Below are 20,138 nucleotides of genomic sequence, written 5' to 3' on the forward strand. Positions count from 1 at the left end.
TTTTTGTATTTTTAGTAGAGGCGGGGTTTCACCGTGGTCTCGATCTCCTGACCTCGTGATCCGCCCGCCTCGGCCTCCCAAAGTGCTGGGATTACAAGCGTGAGCCACCGCGCCCAGCCGCCTGGCTAATTTTTAATTTTTTTGTGTGGGGATGGATTCTTACTATGTTGTCCAGGCTAGTGTGGAACTTCCAGGCTCAAGCGATCCTCCCACCTCAGCCTCTGAAAGTCCTGGGATTGCAGGTGTGAGCCACCGCACCTGGCTGGGAGTAGCCTTTTTCTTGCAGGCAGAGGGTGCCTTTGAGGAGCCCTGAGCAGGAGTGAGCTGTGCTGAAATCTGGCAGCTGCACGTTGGAAGCTAAATTAGGCGTACAAGGATACAAGACCCTATTGGGAGACCACAGGCGTGGTCCCAAACATGGAGGATGAAGACCTGAACTTAGGCAGAATAAAGAGGAAAGGAAGGGGCCGGGTGCAGTGGCTCACACCTGTAATCTCAGCACTTTGGGAGGCCGAGGCGGGCAGATTGCCTGAGCTCGGGAGTTCAAAACCAGCCTGGGCAAAATGGCAAAACCCCATCTCTACTAAAAATACAAAAAAAAAAAAAAAAATTAGCCTGGCGTGGTGGCAGGCGCCTGTAATTCCAGCTACTCAGGAGGCTGAGGCAGGAGAACCACTTGAGCCCGGGAGGTGGAGCTTGCAGTGAGCCGAGATCATACCACTGCACTCCAGCCTGGGCGACAGAGCAAGACTGTCTCAAAAAAAAAAAAAAGAGGAAAGGAAGGAGGAATGGATGTGACATAGGAGATAAACTTGGCAGGAAGAGGTGGCTAGCTGGCCCTGGGGGCAGGAGTGGAGGAGATGGAGGAAGGTGATATCTACTGGCTTTGGAGATGTCAGATGTGAAAATGTCTCTACTAGAGCCTGGTGTGGGGCAGAGATTCCCTGTTTGCTTGTAACACACACACAATCACTCCAGAGGATGTAGGGAGACAGGCCTGTAAACTGGTGCAACCTCCTTGGAAAGTGATTTGAGAATACCCATATGTATATAAATTTTTTTTTGAGAGAGAATCTTGTTCTGTCGCCCAGGCTGGAGAGCAGTGACCTTCATTTACTGCAACCTCCACTATGTGGATTCAAGCGATTCTCCTGCCTCAGCCTCTTGAGTAGCTGGGACTACAGATGTCCACCATCACACCTGGCTAATTTTTTGTGTTTTTAGTAGAGACAGGGTTTCACCATGTTGACCAGGCTGGTCTCAAACTCAAACCTGACCTTGTGATCCACCCGTCTTGGCCTCCCAAAGCACCAGGATAACGGGTGTGAGCCACAGCACCTGGCCAAAAATATTTTTTTTAATTCAGAGAACTTTTTTTTTTTTTTTTGGACGGAGTCTTGCTCTGTCGCCCAGGCTGGAGTGCCATGGCATGATCTCGGCTCACTGCAAGCTCCGCCTCCCAGGTTCTCGCCATTCTCCTGCCTCAGCCTCCGGAGTAGCTGGGACTACAGGCGCCCACCACTGCGCCCGGCTAATTTTTTGTATTTTTAGTAGAGATGGGGTTTCACCGTGTTAGCCAAAATGGTCTCAATCTCCTGGCCTTGTGATCCGCCTGCCTCAGCCTCCCAAAGTGCTGGGATTACAGGAATGGGCCACTGGCCCATTGTATCATTTTTAAAAATTTGTTTTATTTAAAAAAAATAGGTCCAGGCGCGGTGGCACATGCCTGTAATCCCAGCACTTTGGGAGGCCGAGGCGGGTGGCACACCTGAAGTCAGGAGTTCAAGACCAGCCTGACTAACATGGTGAAACCCTCTCTCTACTAAATACAAAAAAAAAAAAAAAAAAAATTAGCCAAGTGTGGTGGTGCATACCTGTAATCCCAGCTACTTCAGGAGGCTGAGGCAGGAGATTCGCTTGAAACCGGGTGGCAGAGGTTGCAGTGAGCTGAGATCTTGCCATTGCACTCCAGCCTGGGCAAAACAAGAGTGAAACACTGTCTCAAAAATAAATAAAATATAACAAAATAGAGGCTGGGTCTCACTATGTTGCCCAGGCTGGTCTCGAACTCCTGGGCTCAAGTGATCCAGCCACCTCAGCCTCCTAAAGTGCGGTGATTACAGTCTTGAGCCACTGCACTGAGCCCATTGTATCATTTGTAATAGCAAAACACTTAAAATAATCTAAGCGTCCACCAATAAAGGACTGGTTAAATACATTTTGTTATTGAATACCATGTAGTCATGAAAACTATGAGGAGGAACTATACAAGCTGATATAGAATGATCTCCAAGAGATACTGTTAAATGAAACAAGGCAAGATTCATAACAATGATGGTGTACTCCTATTAAGGCAAAATATAAAAATAGACACAAATATAAATATATACTTTCACTTACTCTGAGAAGATAATTGTGGCTAATCCTGGGGAGTGAGGCTGGGGGAGTGAGATTCACCTAATGTATAAGAGACACATTTTATTACATATCTGTTTGTAATTTGAATTATTTTACCAGGTACGTTTATTAAATTTTATTTTATTTACTTTTTTTTTTTTGAGACAGAGTTTCACTCTTGTTGCCCAGGCTGGAGTGCAGTGGTGTGATCTTGGCTCACTGCAACTTCTGCCTCCTGTGTTCAAGTGATTCTCCTGCCTCAGCCTCCTGAGTACTGGGATTACAGGCACCTGACACCACGCCCGGCTAATTTTCTGTATTTTTAGTAGAGGCGGGGTTTCACCATGTTGGCCAGGCTGGTCTCGAACTCCCGACCTCAGGTGACCTGACTGCCTTGGCCTCCCAAAGTGCTGGATTATAGGCATGAGCCACCGTGCTCCACCTTATTCAATTTTAAAAATAAAAATAGGCTGGGTATGGTGGCTCACACCTGTAATTCCAGCACTTTGGGAGGCCAAGGCAGGTGGATCACAAGAAGAATCGCTTGAACCTGGGAGACAGAGCAGAGCCAAGATCATGCCACTGCACTCCATCCTGGGCAACACAGTGAGACTCCGTCTCAAAAAAACCAAATAAATAAAAAATAAAAATAAAAAGAGTTCAAATTTAAAACACACTCACTCAGCTTCCTAAATATAATAGTCAAGATAGAAATAATAAATTCCGTCAGGCACGGTGGCTCACCCCTGTAATCCCAGCACTTTGGGAGGCCGAGGCAGGCAGATCACTTGAGGTTGGGAATTTGAGACCAACCTGGCCAACATGGTGAAACCCTGTCTCTACTAAAAATAACAAATATTAGCTGGGCGTTGTGGCACACGTCTGTAATCCCAGCTACTTAGGAATTGAGGCAAGAGAACCACTGGAACCCGGGAGGCGGAAGTTGCGGTGACCCGACATCGTGCCACTGCACTCCAGCCTGAGTGACAGAGTGAGACCCTGTCTCAAAAAAAAAAAAAAAAAAAAAAAAAAGAAATCGTAAATTCCATTTCTTTCCTTTAAACATTCATTACATGCCTACTATGCACCAGGTTCCTGGGTGTAGCAGGGAGTAAAACACTGGGGTGGGACGGAGGGAGTAAAACACTGGGGGAGGGAGGGGTAATAGACATAAAAAGTAAGCCAGGTGCGGTGGCTCATGCCTGTAATCCCAGCACTTTGGGAGGCCCAGGTGGGCAGCTTGCTTGAGCCCAGGAGTTCCATTCCAGCCTGGGCAACATGGCAAAACCCCATCTCTACAAAAAGTACAAAAAATTAGCCGGAGGGGCCGGGCGCGGTGGCTCAAGCCTGTAATCCCAGCACTTTGGGAGGCCGAGGCGGGCGGATCACGAGGTCAGGAGATCGAGACCATCCTGGCTAACACGGTGAAACCCTGTCTCTACTAAAAATACAAAAAATTAGCTGGGCGTGTTGGCGGGCGCCTGTAGTCCCAGCTCCTCGGGAGGCTGAGGCAGGAGAATGGCCTGAACCCGGGAGGCGGAGCTTGCAGTGAGCCGAGATCGCGCCACTGCACTCCAGCCTGGGTGACACAGCAAGACTCCGTCTCAAAAAAAAAAAAAAAAAAAAAAAAAGAAATCGTAAATTCCATTTCTTTCCTTTAAACATTCATTACATGCCTACTATGCACCAGGTTCCTGGGTGTAGCAGGGAGTAAAACACTGGGGTGGGACGGAGGGAGTAAAACACTGGGGGAGGGAGGGGTAATAGACATAAAAAGTAAGCCAGGTGCGGTGGCTCATGCCTGTAATCCCAGCACTTTGGGAGGCCCAGGTGGGCAGCTTGCTTGAGCCCAGGAGTTCCATTCCAGCCTGGGCAACATGGCAAAACCCCATCTCTACAAAAAGTACAAAAAATTAGCCGGAGGGGCCGGGCGCGGTGGCTCAAGCCTGTAATCCCAGCACTTTGGGAGGCCGAGGCGGGCGGATCACGAGGTCAGGAGATCGAGACCATCCTGGCTAACACGGTGAAACCCTGTCTCTACTAAAAATACAAAAAATTAGCTGGGCGTGTTGGCGGGCGCCTGTAGTCCCAGCTCCTCGGGAGGCTGAGGCAGGAGAATGGCCTGAACCCGGGAGGCGGAGCTTGCAGTGAGCCGAGATCGCGCCACTGCACTCCAGCCTGGGTGACACAGCAAGACTCCGTCTCAAAAAAAAAAAAAAAAAAAAAAAAAAAAAAATTAGCCGGAGGTAGTGGCGAGAGCCTGTGGTCCCAGCTACTCTGGAGGCTGAGGTGGGAGGATTCCTTGAACCCAGGAGGTCGAGGCTGTAGTGAGCCCTGATTGCACCACTGCACTCCAGCTTGGGCAACAGAGTGAGACCTGTCTGAAAAATAAAAATAAAAAGTAGTTAATACTTTATAAAATAAAAAGTAGTTAATACTGTAAGATGAAGGAAAAGTTATTTAAAAATGAGTATTATAAAAGTAGAAAGTAGTAAGTAAAAAATCAAAAACTTGTGCTGCCAAATTGTCACCCCAAGATGACTTCTTTTTTTGTTTTTCTTTTCTTTCTTTCTTTTTCTTTTTTTTTTTTGAGACAGGGTCTCATTCTGTTGCCCAGTCTGGAGTGCAGTGGTGCAGTCTCAGCTTATTGCAACTTCCACCCCCCGGGTTCAAGCAATTTTCCTGGCCTCAGCCTCCTGAATAGCTGGGACTACAGGCACCTGCCACTACCTGGGCTAATTTTTGTATTTTTAGTAGAGACAGGGTTTCACCATGTTGGCCAGGCTAGTCTTGAACTCCTGGCCTCAAGTGATCCACCTGCCTTGGCATCCCAAAGTGCTGGGATTACAGGCATAAGCCACCGTGCCCAGCCTTGTGTTTTTTTGTTTTTGTTTTTGTTTTTGAGATGGAATCTCGCTCTGTTGCCCAGGCTGGAGTGCAGTGGTACAATCTCGGCTCGCTGCAACTTCCGTCTCCCAGGTTCAACTGATTCTCGTGCCTCAGCCTCCTGAGTAGTTGAGACTACAGGTGCGCCCCACCATGCCTGGATAATTTTTGTATTTTTAGTAGAGATGGGGTTTCACCATGTTGGCCAGGCTGCTCTTGAACTCCTGACTTCAAGTGATCCGCCCATCTCGGCCTCTCAAAGTTCTGGGATTACAGGTGTGAACCACCGCACTCAGCCCCAAGATGACTTCTAATTGTAAAGGGGGGGCTGTGCCTTTCCAATACAGAAGGGCATCTGTGGACATGGGTTGTTCAGCAATCTAAAACAACAACAAACATAAGGGTATCTGCCTGACACTGCTGTAACCAAGGGATCCACCTTCGCAACACTCATGCAGGGATGTCTTGATATTATATATTCCTTCTGATGCCATGCAAAGTCATTACCTTTGACCATGCTACTGAAAGAATGGTTCAACTGGGAAAATCACTTGGGAAGGCAAAATCACCTGGGAACTTGCTAGTAATGCAGAATCTAAGCTCCCCTCCCCACCAGTTCTATTGAACCAGAATATGTACTTTACGAAGATTTCCAGGTGATTCTTAACAACATTACAGTTTGAGAAGCACTGTTCTGTGAAATATTCTTGAAAAAAGAGTTTAGGCTGGGCGCTGTGGCTCACGCCTGTAATCCCAGCACTTTGGGAGGCCAAGGAGGGCGGAGCACCTGAGGTCGGCAGTTTGTGACCAGCCTGGCCAACATGGTGAAACTCTGTCTCTACTAAAAATACCAAAAATTAGCTGAGTGTGGTGGCAGGCACCTGTAATCCCAGCTACTCAGGAGGCTGAGGCAGGAGAATCGCTTGAACCCAGGAGGCAGAGATTGCAATGAGCCAAGATAGTGCTACTGCACTCCAGCCTGGGTGACTGAGCGAGACTGTGTCTCAAAAAGAAAAAAAGAGTTTAACCAGGACCTACTAGATGCACTTTCAGTTTGTGGGAAGTGCAAAAGGAAATGTAACAAATTAGATAATACCATAAGGAAAGGCTCAGTTCCACAGTGTGAACATTCTGCAAGGCAACTGTCTTTGACTCAGGTAAGTCAGTGTCATGGGGGGAAAATGTGAAAGAACTCTTCGAGATTAAAAAATACTGAAGACAAAATGTTCAGCATATACTACTTTTAAAAAATACTGTAGACAAAAGGCTGGGCGTGGTGGCTCATGCCTGTAATCCCAGCACTTTGGGAGGCCAAGGCAGGTGGATCACCTGAGGTCAGGAGTTCGAGACCAGCCTGGCCAGCATGGTGAAACCCCGTCTCTACTGAAAATACAAAAATTAGCCAGGCATGGTGGCGGGTGCCTATAATCCCAGCTACTCGAGAGGCTGAGGCAGAAGAATCGCTTGAACCCAGGAGGCAGAGGTTGCAGTGAGCCAAGATTGCGCCACTGCACTCCAGCCTGGGTAACAGAGTAAGACTCTGTCTCAAAAAATAATAATAAAAATAAATAAATAGGCCAAGTGCGGTGGCTCACGCCTGTAATCCCAGCACTTTGGGAGGCCGAGGCGGGCAGATCATGAGGTCAAGAGATCGAGACCATCCTGGCCGACATGGTGAAACTCCGTCTCTACTAAAAATATAAAAACGAGCTGGGCGTGATGGCATGCACCTGTAATCCCAGCTACTGGGGAGGCTGAGGCAGGAGAATTGCTTGAACCTGGGAGGCAGAGGTTATAGTGAGCCAAGATCACACCACTGCACTCCAGCCTGGGCAACAGAGCAAGACTCTGGCTCAAAAAAAAAAAAAAAAAAAAGTGAGATTGTTGAGTCAAAGACGTGAATAGGAAAACTGCCTTCCAAAAAAGCTGCATGAATGGATAGTCCCACCTGCAATACATGAGTGGCTGAGTCTCCACCTCTCCCCAGTGCTCTGGTACAGTATCGATGAAGCTCTCTATCAGTTTGATTGACAAAAAGGAAAACAGTCATTGTGTTGATTTATGTGTTTTTGATTATCAGTGAGAGAGACCATTTTAAAATATATTTATTGGCTATGTCTCCTCTTGTGAGTTTTTAATTAATTTTTTGGGATTGTTTATGTAGTTAATGTCTTAAGGCTGGTAATTTGCCTACCATTTATGTGATACTTGTCTCTAGTTTCGTGCTTGCCTTTTAATTTAGCCGGGAGAATCTTTTGGTGAACATGTTCTTAACAATTGTTTCCAATGTCTTTGTTATGATAAATGTCAAACATATAGAAAAGTGAAAACAATAGTACATGGACTCAAGCATTAACATTTATCATATTTTGTTTATTTGTTTATTTGTTAAGACTGTATCTCACAGGCTGGAGTGCAGTGGCGTGATCTCGGCTCACTGCAACCTCCGCCTCCCAGGTTCAGGCAATTCTCATGCCTCAGCCTCCGCAATAGCTGAGATTACAGGCATGCAACACCATGCCCAGCTAGTTTTTGTATTTTTAGTAGAGACAGGGTTTCATCATGTTGGCCAGGCTGGTCTAGAACTCCTCACCTCAAGTGATCCACCCACCTGGGCCTCCCAAAGTGCTGGGATTACACGTGTGAGCCACCGCGCCCAGCCCAAGCATTTCCTTTTATTGTTATATCTCTTCAGTGTTTTTCTTTTGTCTACAGTATTTTTATTTTATTTTTTAATTTTATTTATTTATTTATTTATTGAGATGGAGTCTCGCTCTGTTGGCTCGGCTCACTGCAACCTCCGCCTCCCGGGTTCATGCCATTCTCCTGCCTCAGCCTCCTGAGTAGTTGGGACTACAGGCACCCGCCACCACGCCTGGCTAATTTTTTTTTTTTTGTATTTTTAGTAGAGACAGGGTTTCACCATGTTAGCCAAGATGGTTTTGAAACGATCTCCTAACCTCATGATGTGCCCACCTCATCCTCCCAAAGTGCTGGGATTACAGGCATGAGCCACCATGCCCGGGCTTACTTTTTTGAATCTATCCCAAAGAGATAGTGGATGTAATCTAATGGCAAATATTTAGCAGTGAGAATATTTGCCACAACATTCTTTGTAGTATCAAATAATTGGATCTAATTTAGAAGTCCAATAATGAGGTATTAGTTACATAAACTGTGCTGTCTAATGATTTACTATAAAACAACTGCAAATGAAGTTGCTGGGTGTGGTGGCTTACACCTGTAATCCCAGCACTTTGGGAGGCCAAAGCAGGTGGATTGCTTGAGCCCAGGAGTTTGAGAGCAGCCTGGGCAACATAGTGGAAACTCTGTCTCTACCAAACAACAACAACAACAAAAATTAGCCAGATGTGGTGACATGTGCCTGTGGTCCCAGCTACTTCTGAGGTGGGAGGATCATTGAGTCCAGGGAGGTCGAGGCTGCAGTGAGCCATAATCACACCAGTGTGCACTCCAGGCTGGGTGCCACAGCAAGACCCTGTCTCAAAAAAAAAAAAAATTGCAAAATAAGATATATCATATGACAGTTAAAAATATATGCACATAGGCCAGGCATGGTAGCTCACACCTATAATCCCAGCACTTTGGGAGGCTGAGTCAGGCAGATCCCCTGAGGTCAGGGGTTCAAGACCAGCCTGGCCAACATGGCGAAACCCTGTCTCTACTAAAGATACAAAAATTAGTCAGGTATCATGGCGGGCACCTGTAATCCCAGCTACTTGGGAGGCTGAGGCAGGAGAATCACTTGAACTCAGGAGGTGGAAGTTGCAGTGAGCCAAGAGATCATGCCAGTGCACTCCAGCCTGGGTGACAGAGCGAGACTCCGTCTCAGAAAAAAAAGAAATAAAGGGCCGGGCGTGGTGGCTCATGCCTGTAATCCCAGCACTTTGGGAGGCCAAAGCGGGCGGATCACTTGAGGTTAGGAGTTTGAGACCAGCCTGGCCAACATGGTGAAACCCTGTCTCTGATAAAAATACAAGAAAAATTAGCTGGGTGTGGTGGTATGCACCTGTAGTCCAGCTACTCGGGAGGCTGAGATGGGAGAAATGCTTGAACCCAGGAGGAAGAGGTTGCTGTGAGCCGAGATCGTGCCATTGCACTCCAGCCTGGTGACAGAGCGAGACTTCATCTCCAAAAAACAAAAATAAAGACAACACCCCACCCAAAGTAACCCTTATTTTACTAAATAATGCAAGAGTAGCAAAGCTGGCAATTTGGAAGTGCCAAAAAGAAGCCATAAAATGTTTCCTTTAAATGAAAAGGTAATACTTCTCAATAAGGAAAGAAAAAAAAATCATATGCTGAGGTTGCTAAGATCTATGATAAGAATGCATCTTCTGTTCATGAAATTGTGAAGAAGGAAACAGAAATTTGTGTTAGTTTTGCTGTTGTACCTCAAACTGCAAAAGTGCGGCCACAGTGCAGGATAAGTGCTTAGTGAAAATGGAAGGGGCTTCAATTTGTGGGTGGAAGACACGAACAGAAACATGCTCCAGCTGATGGCAGCCAGGCTCGGTAGGATCCGAGGTTTTAAGGCATCCACTGCGGGTCCTGGAATGTATCCCCTGTTGGATAAGGGGGGACTACTGTACATTTGGTCTCCAGAACTCTTGGGAGGCTATGATCAGAAGGAGATACTGCCTTCACCCAGCCCACTTCGCGTCACCCTCCTAAGGACCAGGCTTCACAGGTGATAGGAGAATTTCTGCGGTTTGGGAGGCAGCTACCCAAGGTGCTGAGTTTGCGTGTGAAGCTGGTTTCTCAGCGAGATCCACCCCAGAGATGGCTGCACGACTTTCCTGCCTGAGTGAGATGGATCCCCTAGGGTCAGGGGTCAGACATGGAAACCTTGGCTTCTGGGAGAGGATAGCAGAACAGAGTTCAAAGGCACTGGTTTATGGCATCTAATAAAAACTCCAGGTGGGCCAGGTGCAGTGGCTCACGCCTGTAATCCCAGCACTTTGGGAGGCCGAGGTGGGCGGATCACGAGGTCAAGAGTTCAAGACCAGCCTGGCCAACATGGTGAAACCCCATCTCTACTAAAAATACAAAAATTAGCTGGTTGTGGTGGTGTGCAGCTGTAATCCCAGCTACTCGGGAGGCTGAGGCTGGAGAATCGCTTGAACCCGGGAGGCGGAGGATGCAGTGAGACGAGATCACGCCACTGCACTCCAGCCTGGGCGACAGAGAGAGACTCCATCTCAGCAAAAAAACAAAAAACAAAAAGAACACTCCAGGTGGAGCCAGTGACCCTGGGGGTGGAGAGGAGGAGCAGTTGTGCTCACTGGGGCCCTTGCTAAGTGAGGGTCATGCTGAGAAGAGAACTCTAGGAGACCTCCCATCTGTTCTGGAGGGGCCCTGAGTATAAGCCCCTGCATCCCTGGGTTTGGGGCTTCTGGAATCTCAGGGGCCTGCCTCTCCTTCCCCGTGAACCATTCACCCCAGGGAAGGTCGGAGGACAGCTGAGCCTCCTTCTCTTGGTTGGTAGGAGGAAAGGTTCAGGCACCGCTGACCCTACCTGGACAGTGCTGTCTGCCTGTGGTGAGGGCCTGGGCCCTGGGCAGAAAAGCACCCCATCCCTTGCTCACTCAGAAGCCAAGGGAGGGGCTGGGCGCGGCGGCTCACACCTGTAATCCCAGCACTTTGGGAGGTGGAGGCGGGCTGATCATTTGAGGTCAGGAGGTCAAGGCCAGCCTGGCCAACATGGTGAAACCCTGTCTCTGCTAAATATACAAAAATTAGCCAGGCGTGGTGGCACATGTCTGTAGTCCCAGTTACTTGGGAAGCTGAGGCAGGAGAATCACTTGAACTTGGGAGGCGGAGGTTGCAGTGAGTCGAGTTCGTACGACTGCACTCCAGCCTGAATGACAGAGTGAGGCTCAAAAAAAAAAAAAAAAAAAAAAGCCAAGGGTGGGGCACATCAGCTCTCGTTGTCAGGCTGTCAAGGGCTCTGGGCTCCCAGGGACCTGGCAGCACCTGCCTCCCCACCCCCTCACCTCTCTGGGGCCCTATCTTCCCTTATATGGTGAAGGCAGTTCCTAGAGGAGGGGTGGTGGGGACAAAGGTCGCTCTTCTGCAGCCAGCTTGCCACAATTCCCTGAGATCTCCCAGGTGGCAGCTGCCTCCCCAAGACAGGTAAGGCAACCTGGTGGGAACACATGGAGACCTTAGGTGATGTGAGGGGACGGGGTCCTCTGCTTTTCTCGGGCAACTTGGGGCCTCCTGGAGCACCTTGGTATGGGCTCGAAGGGGAGGCTTGGCACTCTGGATAGCGTGAGAAGTGCTGGGAGCCCAGCGTGTCCGCCCTGGGCCTCCAGGGAGAGACTTTTGCAGGCCCTGCCCGGACAATGGCTCTCTCAGTCTCCTACCTGTGGCTAGCCCCATCCCACTTTGGGTGTCACCCAATTGCCCTGCAACTTCTAGAGTTAAAACCAGGACAGTGCTGGGCAGACTGGGACTAGTTGGTCTCCCTGACCTCACTCCCCGAGCCCCCTCCCCACCAGCTCATCTCTTTGCCCATTTCTTCTTCATCTGAAGTGTTTTTTTCTTTGTGTCACCATTCCTCTGACACTCCTGGGACCTCCGGGCCCTGCCTCCTGGCTCCTAGCATATGAGCAACAGCCACCAGGAATTGAATGGGCACACACAGAGGCAAGGGCAGAGGCAAGGGGCTGGAGGTGGCAGGGCCTTCGGTCCCGGGCCATGCCGGGCCACCCTAGCATGCACCTCTGCCCCATTTCCCCTCTACCCGGAGCTGCCCCATTGGCCTCCCCAGCCACTGTGGGCCCATTAAGCAGAACTAGGGATGGGAGCTAGGTGCAGACCAGGCTCTGAGGACACACTGGCTACTGTCTTCTCGGGACATCATCTGCTGGGGCCTCCTGCAGGCCACTGAGGGGCAGAGCCTTTGGGCTGGAGGGTCTTGGAGGGTGTCCATTCCCTCTGCTATCACGAGCCTGGGAAGCAGGAGGATGTCCTTTGTCTGAGGGGTGGGACTTCACCCCCACTGCCCCACCACATGCCTGTCCAGCTCAGAGCTGCACAACTGGGAACTAAGAGCCGTGGCAGCACCCCATGTACAACAGAGCTGCAACTCAAGTACAGCAGGGCTCTGATAAGAAAGGCATGGTGGGCCAGGCGCAGAGGCTCACGCCTGGAATCCCAGCACTTTGGGAGGCCAAGGAGGGTGGATCACTTGAGGTCAGGAGTTCAAGACCAGCCTGACCAACATAGTGAAACCCATTTCTACTAAAAATACATAATTAGCTGGGTGTGCTGGCACACGCCTATAGTCCCAGCTACTTGGGAGGCTGAGGCACCAGAATCGCTTGAACCCAGGAGGCAGAGATTACAGTGAGCCAGGATCGCACCATTGCACTCCTGCCTGGGTGACAGAGTGAGACTCTGTCTCAAAAAAAAAAAAAAGAAAGAAAAAAGAAAAAAGAAAGAAAGGCAAGATGGAGTCGGCCGGGCGCGGTGGCTCACACTTGTAATCCCAGCACTTTGGGAGGCCGAGGCGGGCGGATCACGAGGTCAGGAGATCAAGACCATGGTGAAACCCCGTCTCTGCTAAAAATACAAAAAATTAACCGGGCGTGGTGGCGGGCGCCTGTAGTCCCAGCTACTAGGAGAGGCTGAGGCAGGAGAATGGTGTGAACCCGGGAGGCGGAGCTTGCAGCGAGCCGAGATCGCGCCACTGCACTCCAGCCTGGGTGACAGAGCGAGACTCCGTCTCAAAAAAAAAGAAAGGCAAGATGGACCTGCAGACAGTGGGAGCCCAAACCCCTCCAGTGCCCCGGGAGGGTCCTCCTTCCATCCCACAGTTCAGCCTTTCACATCATGAGTATTTGTTGAGCACCTACTATGTGCTAGGAGCTGGGGGCTGCAAAGACAAACATATCTAGGTCTTGGAGCTCAGAGACCTCAAACTTACAAACAGGTTATTTCATCACCATGTGGTCAGGGGGCCAAGAGAGGGGACAGTCCAGGATGCCAAGGGGCCCCTTGTCCAGCCTGAGGATTCTAGGAAGGTCTCCTGGAAGAAATGAGATCTAAACTGAGTCTAGAAGAGCATGTTAGTGTCAGAAAGGTGGGGAGAGCGTTCCATGTGGGAGCAGCGCAAGCAGGCATGGGGTGAGAGGCAGCATGGGGGTGGGGCCGCCGGCAGTGTGGCATTTCTAGAGGGCAGAATGCCAGCAGAGAGGGGCCAGGGGGCTGTGTGTAGTGGGGAGACTCAAGGGAGTTTAGGTGGACGGAAGGGCAGGAGCGGAAGGAGTCCAGGATGCTGCACAGATGTCTGGCTTTGGGGTCTTGGGGTGACCGTGCCCTTCCCTGGTCTGGTGACACAGAAGAGAAAGTACCAGGAGTGGAAGAAGCCAGTGAATTAAAGCTGAAGGAGGAGACAACTCAAATCCAAACCAGAGTCCACAGTGGCAGGGCTGGGGGAAGTGAGAGGCCCTGGTGTTCCTGGCAGTTCAGGGAAGACAGGAGAAGTGAGGAGGAGGCCCTACCAAGGGGTGGAGGAGAGGCATCTGCTCTGACCCACATGGGTAGAGGGCAGGAGCAGCTGGAGGGTATACACCAGGTAGGGGAGCCACGTCTCAGAGCTTCCACTCCTGAGTCCCCTTGCTCACCTTTGGCCTGTGGGGGCTGGCCCCAATCCTGATTTCTCTCTGGGGAGGGGGAGCTCTGGCTTTTTCAAGTCTCTGCTCCCCTGAATCCCCTCTCTGATAAGCAAGAAGTGCCTTCTCATGTCCACCCTCTATTCCTCTTGCTGTCAGTTACCCCTGGAATCAGCATGTCCCTGGGTGAGACTTTAGAGATCATCAATTTAGTTAACCCCCTAAGTTGACCCCCTCAGCTCATAGATGAAGAAGGGAAGTCCACGTTCATACAGCTAGTGAGTGTCAAAGAAAAAGAGGGATGGGGCCGGGCGCGGTGGCTCACACCTGTAATTCCAGCACTTTAGGAGGCTGAGGCGGGTGGATCACCTGAGGTCAGGAGTTCGAGACCAGCCTGGCCAACATGGTGAAACCCCCGTCTCTATTAAAAATACAAAAATTAGCTGGGCTTGGTGGCTTGCGCCTGTAATCCCAGCTACTCAGGAGGCTGAGGCAGGAGAATCACTTGAACCCGGGAGGCAGAGGTTGCAGTGAGCCGAGATTGCGCCATTGTACTTCAGCCTGGGCAACAAGAGTGAAACTCTGTCTCAAATAAATAAATAAATAAATACATAAATAAATAAATAAAAGGAGGGGACAGAGACAAAGGTGATGATAGAAATGAAACAGAAAACGGTCTCCTCTTTATACCCAACTTGGTTCTGCTGGACCAGGAATCCTGGGAGCCCTGGGGACTTTGTAGGTTGAAAAATACCTGATGGAGGAGACCATGGTTGCCTGATGGAGAAGGCCATAGCCAACAGGCCAATAGACAGGACCCAAGCCCAAAGGGCTCCTACAGATACACAGCAAGCTGCTGCTGATCAGCTGGAGGAGGCAAGGATCAGAGACTGGGCAGGGCATTACCTCAAACTCTAGAATGCCAGGGAAGCAGCAGCCACCTCTCAGGGCTCAGAAAAGGGAGTTTCTAAGTACTAAAAGGCCAAGTCACTAAGAGGTGACTCAAAGTCAAGGTGCAAGGAGAGATTAGATAGTGAGATTTCACGCTGCCAGCGAGTGGAGGCCTGACCTGTCGGCCACATGCCCTTTCATTCATTATTCATCAGTTCAAGGAGCATTCATGGAGGGCAGCTCTTTGCCAGGCTGGGTGATAGGCTCCATGGAGATCGGGGTGGCCTCTGGCCTGGTGAGGAGGAGCCTCAAAACTAGGGAGGAGAATAACTGGGCACTAGTGGCTGTCTTCCCTAGTTCATATCAGAATCACTGGGGAGTTTTAAAAGCACCCATGCCCCACCTCCCAAAAGGCAGAAAATAAAGCACCCATGCCCAGGCCCCACCCTAGCCTAATTAAATCAGAATCGCCAGAGCCTGGAGCATTAGCACGTTCAGAAGCTCCCCAGCTGAGGCTGATGAGCAGCTGGAGCGAGCACAGCTACAGGTCCAAGCAAAAAGAGCTGGCCGGGCACAGTGGCTCATGCCTGTAATCCCAGCACTTTGGGAGGCTGTGACAGGTGGATCACCTGAGGTCAGGAGTTTGAGACCAGCTGGCCGGCATGGGGAAACCCCGTCTCTACTAAAAATACAGAATTAGCCAGGCGTGGTGGCTCGTGCCTGTAATCCCAGCTATGCGGGAGATTGAGGTAGGAGAATCACTTGAACCTGGGAGATAGAGGTTGCAGTGAGCCGAGATCACGACACTGCGCTCCACCTGTGCGACAGAGCGGGACTCCATCTCAAAAAGAAGAAGAAAAAAATAATGAGAAAGGGCTGACATGAGGAGAAAATCTTGGGGAGGGGGGTTCCTTCCAGTTTAGCGGGCAGAAAGTGGTTCACAGTGGGAGGGTTCACTCTGTTCATTCATTCATCCATCTCTCACTCCTTCCCTTCCCCTCTCTTCCTTTATCGAGCAAAGTCACTGTGCTAGACACTGCGGATTTGGTGCTAAACAAGCGGAAATGGTCCCTGAGTGGGGAGAAACCCTCTATGCTCCCCCAGGCCCCTGAGCCTGCGACCTCCTGGCACTGTTGGGAGTTCTCTAGGGGCAGGCTGGAAGGGCAGCATCTGAACTCAGGGTGCCCCTGCTCCCAACGCCTTCTCCCCCAGGCTCACTCACCATGACCAAGCTGAGCGCCCAAGTCAAAGGATCTCTCAACATCACCACCCCAGGGCTGCAGATATGGAGGATCGAGGTGAGGCCCTGTCTGGGCATGGGGGCCGCTCAGGCCTGGGGTGGAGGGAGGCAAGCCAGAGGCCTGGGATTTCTCTTCGTTTCCTCTGCTCCTGCCCTGCAGCCCCCGAGAGCTCAGCTCCTCACCTCCTGCATCATCCACACCCCAGCTGGTCTCCCTTTCCCTTTCTCCATTTCTTCTCCCTCTGTCTCTCAACCTTCCTCTCCACTTCCTCTTCCTCACTCATCCCTTCCTTTCCCTGCGTTGATTTTCTTTCTCCCGCCCCTCACACAGTTTCCTTCTCTCTTCCTTTTCTCTCCTTTCATTCCTCGGCCCGGCTCTTTTTCTCTGACGCCTCCTTCCCCTGGGCCCTCCTCCCAGGCCTAGGGGTCCTGGTGGTCCAGGGCGGCCCCTCTGACCCCCTTTCTCTCCTTAGGCCATGCAGATGGTGCCTGTTCCTTCCAGCACCTTTGGAAGCTTCTTCGATGGTGACTGCTACATCATCCTGGCTGTAAGTCAGGGGCAGGGGAGGGGGCTGAGCAGAGAGCAAAACCCACTGTGGTGTCAGGGAGGAAACAGGCTGGGGGCCGTGGGGAGAGCTGGCCTGGTTTCACCCCAAGACACAATTTACTGGGTATGCCCAAGTGCCCAACCCTGTGGTGGCTTTACAGAGGTCAGAGGCTCTTGCTGCCCTTAATCCACTGAGCTCCCAGCTGAGGCCTACTTCTGTGGATTCACAGTCTTGGGGAAACTTCTGAGTTGTTGCCATATCACCCTAACTTGAGTCCACATTTCCAAAATCCATAGTCATCTTCTTTTTTTAAAATTTTTTCCAGATGGAGTCTCGCTCTGTCGCCCAGGCTGGAGTGCAGTGGAGCGACCTCGGCTTACTGCAACCTCCACTTCCCAGGTTCAAGCGATTCTCCTGCCTCAGCCTCTTGAGTAGCTTGGACTGCAGGCACGTGCCACCACAATCAGCTAATTTTTTTGTATTTTTTAGTAGAAACGGGGTTTCACCATGTTGATCAGGCTGGTCTCGAACTCTTGACCTCAGGTGATCCACTCGCCTCAGCCTCCCAAAATGCTGGGATTACAGACGTGAGCCACCATGCCCAGCCTCGCAGTCATCTTCATATCCACCTTGATTTTCACCACAACCTGGTACCACCTGTACTATTAAGACATTTGTATTTTTTTCTTTATATTGACTCATTTAAAAATTTTATTTTGGCCGGGCGCGGTGGCTCACGCTTGTAATCCCAGCACTTTGGGAGGCCGAGGCGGGTGGATCACGAGGTCAGGAGATCGAGACCACAGTGAAACCCCGTCTCTACTGAAAAATAGAAAAATTTAGCCGGGCGTGGTGGCGGGCGCCTGTAGTCCCAGCTACTCAGAGAGGCTGAGGCAGGAGAATGGCGTGAACCCGGGAGGCGGAGCTTGCAGTGAGCCGAGATTGTGCCACTGCACTCCAGCCTGGGCGACAGAGCGAGACTCCATCTCAAAAAAAAAAAAAAAAAAAAAATTTTATTTTATTTTATGTATTTATTATTATTATTTTTTGAGACACAGTCTCGCTCTGTCGCCCAGGCTGGAGTGCAGTAGCACAATCTTGGCTCACTACAACCTCTGCCTCCTGGATTCAAGCGATTCTCGTGGCTCAGCCTCCCGAGTAGCTGGGATTACAGGCATCCGCCACCACACCCGGCTAATTTTTGTATTTTTAGTAAAGACAGGGTTTTGCCGTGTTGGCCAGGCTGGTTTTGAACTCCTGACCTCAGGTGATCCACTCGCCTCGACCTCCCAAAGTGCTGAGATTACAGGCGTGAGCCACTGTACCTGGCACAAGCAAGTTATTTCTGAGACGAGGCAAGGGAGGCCTGGAGAGGAGAAGCCATGTCTCTCAGAGAGTCAGTGGTAGAGCTGGGCCATGACTCAGGGCTCCTAACCGCCAGCCTAGTGCACTTGCCCTATGCCACGCCCCCTCATAGTCCTGGATGGCACGTGTGTGGGAAGTCACACAGAGCGGGAGGGGCTGTGGGAGCCCAGGGTCTCGGGTACACTGGACACCTTTTCCCTAGATCCACAAGACAGCCAGCAACCTGTCCTATGACATCCACTACTGGATTGGCCAGGACTCATCCCTGGATGAGCAGGGGGCAGCTGCCATCTATACCACACAGATGGATGACTTCCTGAAGGGCCGGGCTGTGCAGCACCGTGAGGTCCAGGGCAACGAGAGTGAGGCCTTCCGAGGCTACTTCAAGCAAGGCCTTGTGTAGGGAGGGTGGGCTGCAGGCCAGGGGAATGAGGATGAGTGGTAGGGATAGAGATGTTGGGGCTGAACTGAAGAGGCAGGGACACCCAGACCTGTTCAGGCCTGGGAAGAACACTTGGAGCAGGGGGAGGTGACCTGGGGCGGGGAAGGGACCCTGAAGCTGTTGGGGGAGGCACGAGGGGGACCCTCATGAGTTTTTGGTGATTGTCCTTCACCTTTCCACTCCCTAACTCTTATTTCTGCCACTGCTCTGTCCTTGGTCTGGAGGCTGTTCTGAAATTCTGTAACTCTCGTGAATCTCTGTAAATCAGCTCCTACTTGAATGTCCTGGAGAGCTCAGTGCCTAATCAAGCCCCCAACTCTAGCCAACAGGCACATAGCTGCTCCTCCATCTCTAATGCAGGCCTATCACACTAAAAACCAAGACTGACAGCTTTTCTTTTTCTTCCTTTTTTTTTTTTGAGATGGAGTATTGCTTTGTTGCCAAGGCTGGAGTACAGTGGCACAATCTTGGCTCCCTGCAACCTCCGCCTCCTGGGCTCAAGCGATTCTCGTGCCTCAGCCTCCCCAGTAGCTGGGATTACAGGCACACACCAACAGGCCTGGCTAATTTTGTATTTTTAGTAGGGACAGGGTTTCACCATGGGCAGGCTGATCTCGAACTCCTGATCTCAAGTGATCCATCTGCCTCAGTCTCCCAAAGTGCTGGGATTATAGGCGTGAGCCACTTTGCCTGGCCCCACATCAGCCTCTTGAGTAACTGGGACCACAGGCCCGAGCCACTATGCCCAGCTAATTTTTTTTTTTTTTTTTTTTTGAGATGGAGTCTCGCTCTGTCGCCCAGGCTGGAGTGCAGTGGCACGATCTCGGCTCACTACAAGCTCTGCCTCCCAGGTTCACACCATTCTCCTGCCTCAGCCTCCCTAGTAGCTGGGACTACAGGTGCCTGCCGCCACGCCCGGCTAAATTTTTTGTAGTTTTAGTAGAGACAGGGTTTCACCGTGTTAGCCAGGATGGTCTCGATCTCCTGACCTCATGATCTGCCCGCCTTGGCCTCCCAAAGTGCTGGGACTACAGGAGTGAGCCACCACGCCTGGCCGGTGCTAATTTTTTTTTTTTTTTTGAGACGGAGTCTTGCTCTGTCGCCCAGGCTGGAGTGCAGTGGCGCAATCTCGGCTCACTGCAAGCTCCACCTCCCGGGTTCACGCCATTCTCCTGCCTCAGCCTCTCTGAGTAGCTGGGACTACAGGCGCCCGCCACCACGCCCGGCTAATTTTTTGTATTTTTGGTAGAGACGGGGTTTCTAATTTTTTAATATATATATTTTGTAGAGACGAAGACCTGCTCTATTGCCCAGGCAGGTCTCAAACTCGTGGGCTCAAGTGATTCTCCCACCTCAGCCTCCTAAAGTCCTGGGATTCTAGGCATGAGCTACCACTCCCAGCCCAGACTGCTGGCTTTTCTGTACAAGTTGAAGTTCTAGCTTAGCTTTCCCCAGGAAAACACACACTCTGGAGCTGAGCTGTTACTGACCTGTAGGACAGGCTGGGGGCTCTCTAATTAGCCACAGTTCCCACTCCTCTTTTTTGTCTTGCTCCTCTCTTCCCACGCTATGGCAGTAGTCCACTGCCATGGGCACTGGAGTGGCACCTCTCCCTTCTTTTGTTTTCTTCCACTTTGATCCCTTGTCCTCAGGATTCGGTCCCTATTTGTTAATACATTTCCTTTTTTTTTTTTTTTTTTGAGATGGAGGCTCACTCTGTCGCTTAG

General features: G+C 50.7%; 1 protein-coding gene across 1 annotated transcript in view; it reads left to right on the forward strand.

The window, feature by feature from the left end:
• Positions 1-20,138, forward strand: part of VIL1 (villin 1) — a 44,427-nt gene that overhangs the window by 1,454 nt on the left and 22,835 nt on the right. Inside the window, exons 2-4 of the mRNA XM_055290605.2 lie at positions 16,029-16,114; positions 16,530-16,604; positions 18,172-18,368. Of these exons, the coding sequence (XP_055146580.2) occupies positions 16,029-16,114; positions 16,530-16,604; positions 18,172-18,368 (358 nt within the window). The remainder of the gene's footprint in view (positions 1-16,028; positions 16,115-16,529; positions 16,605-18,171; positions 18,369-20,138) is intronic.

The sequence above is a fragment of the Symphalangus syndactylus genome, chromosome 8 (assembly GCF_028878055.3).
Source record: "Symphalangus syndactylus isolate Jambi chromosome 8, NHGRI_mSymSyn1-v2.1_pri, whole genome shotgun sequence".
In the NCBI taxonomy this organism is placed as follows: domain Eukaryota; kingdom Metazoa; phylum Chordata; class Mammalia; order Primates; family Hylobatidae; genus Symphalangus; species Symphalangus syndactylus.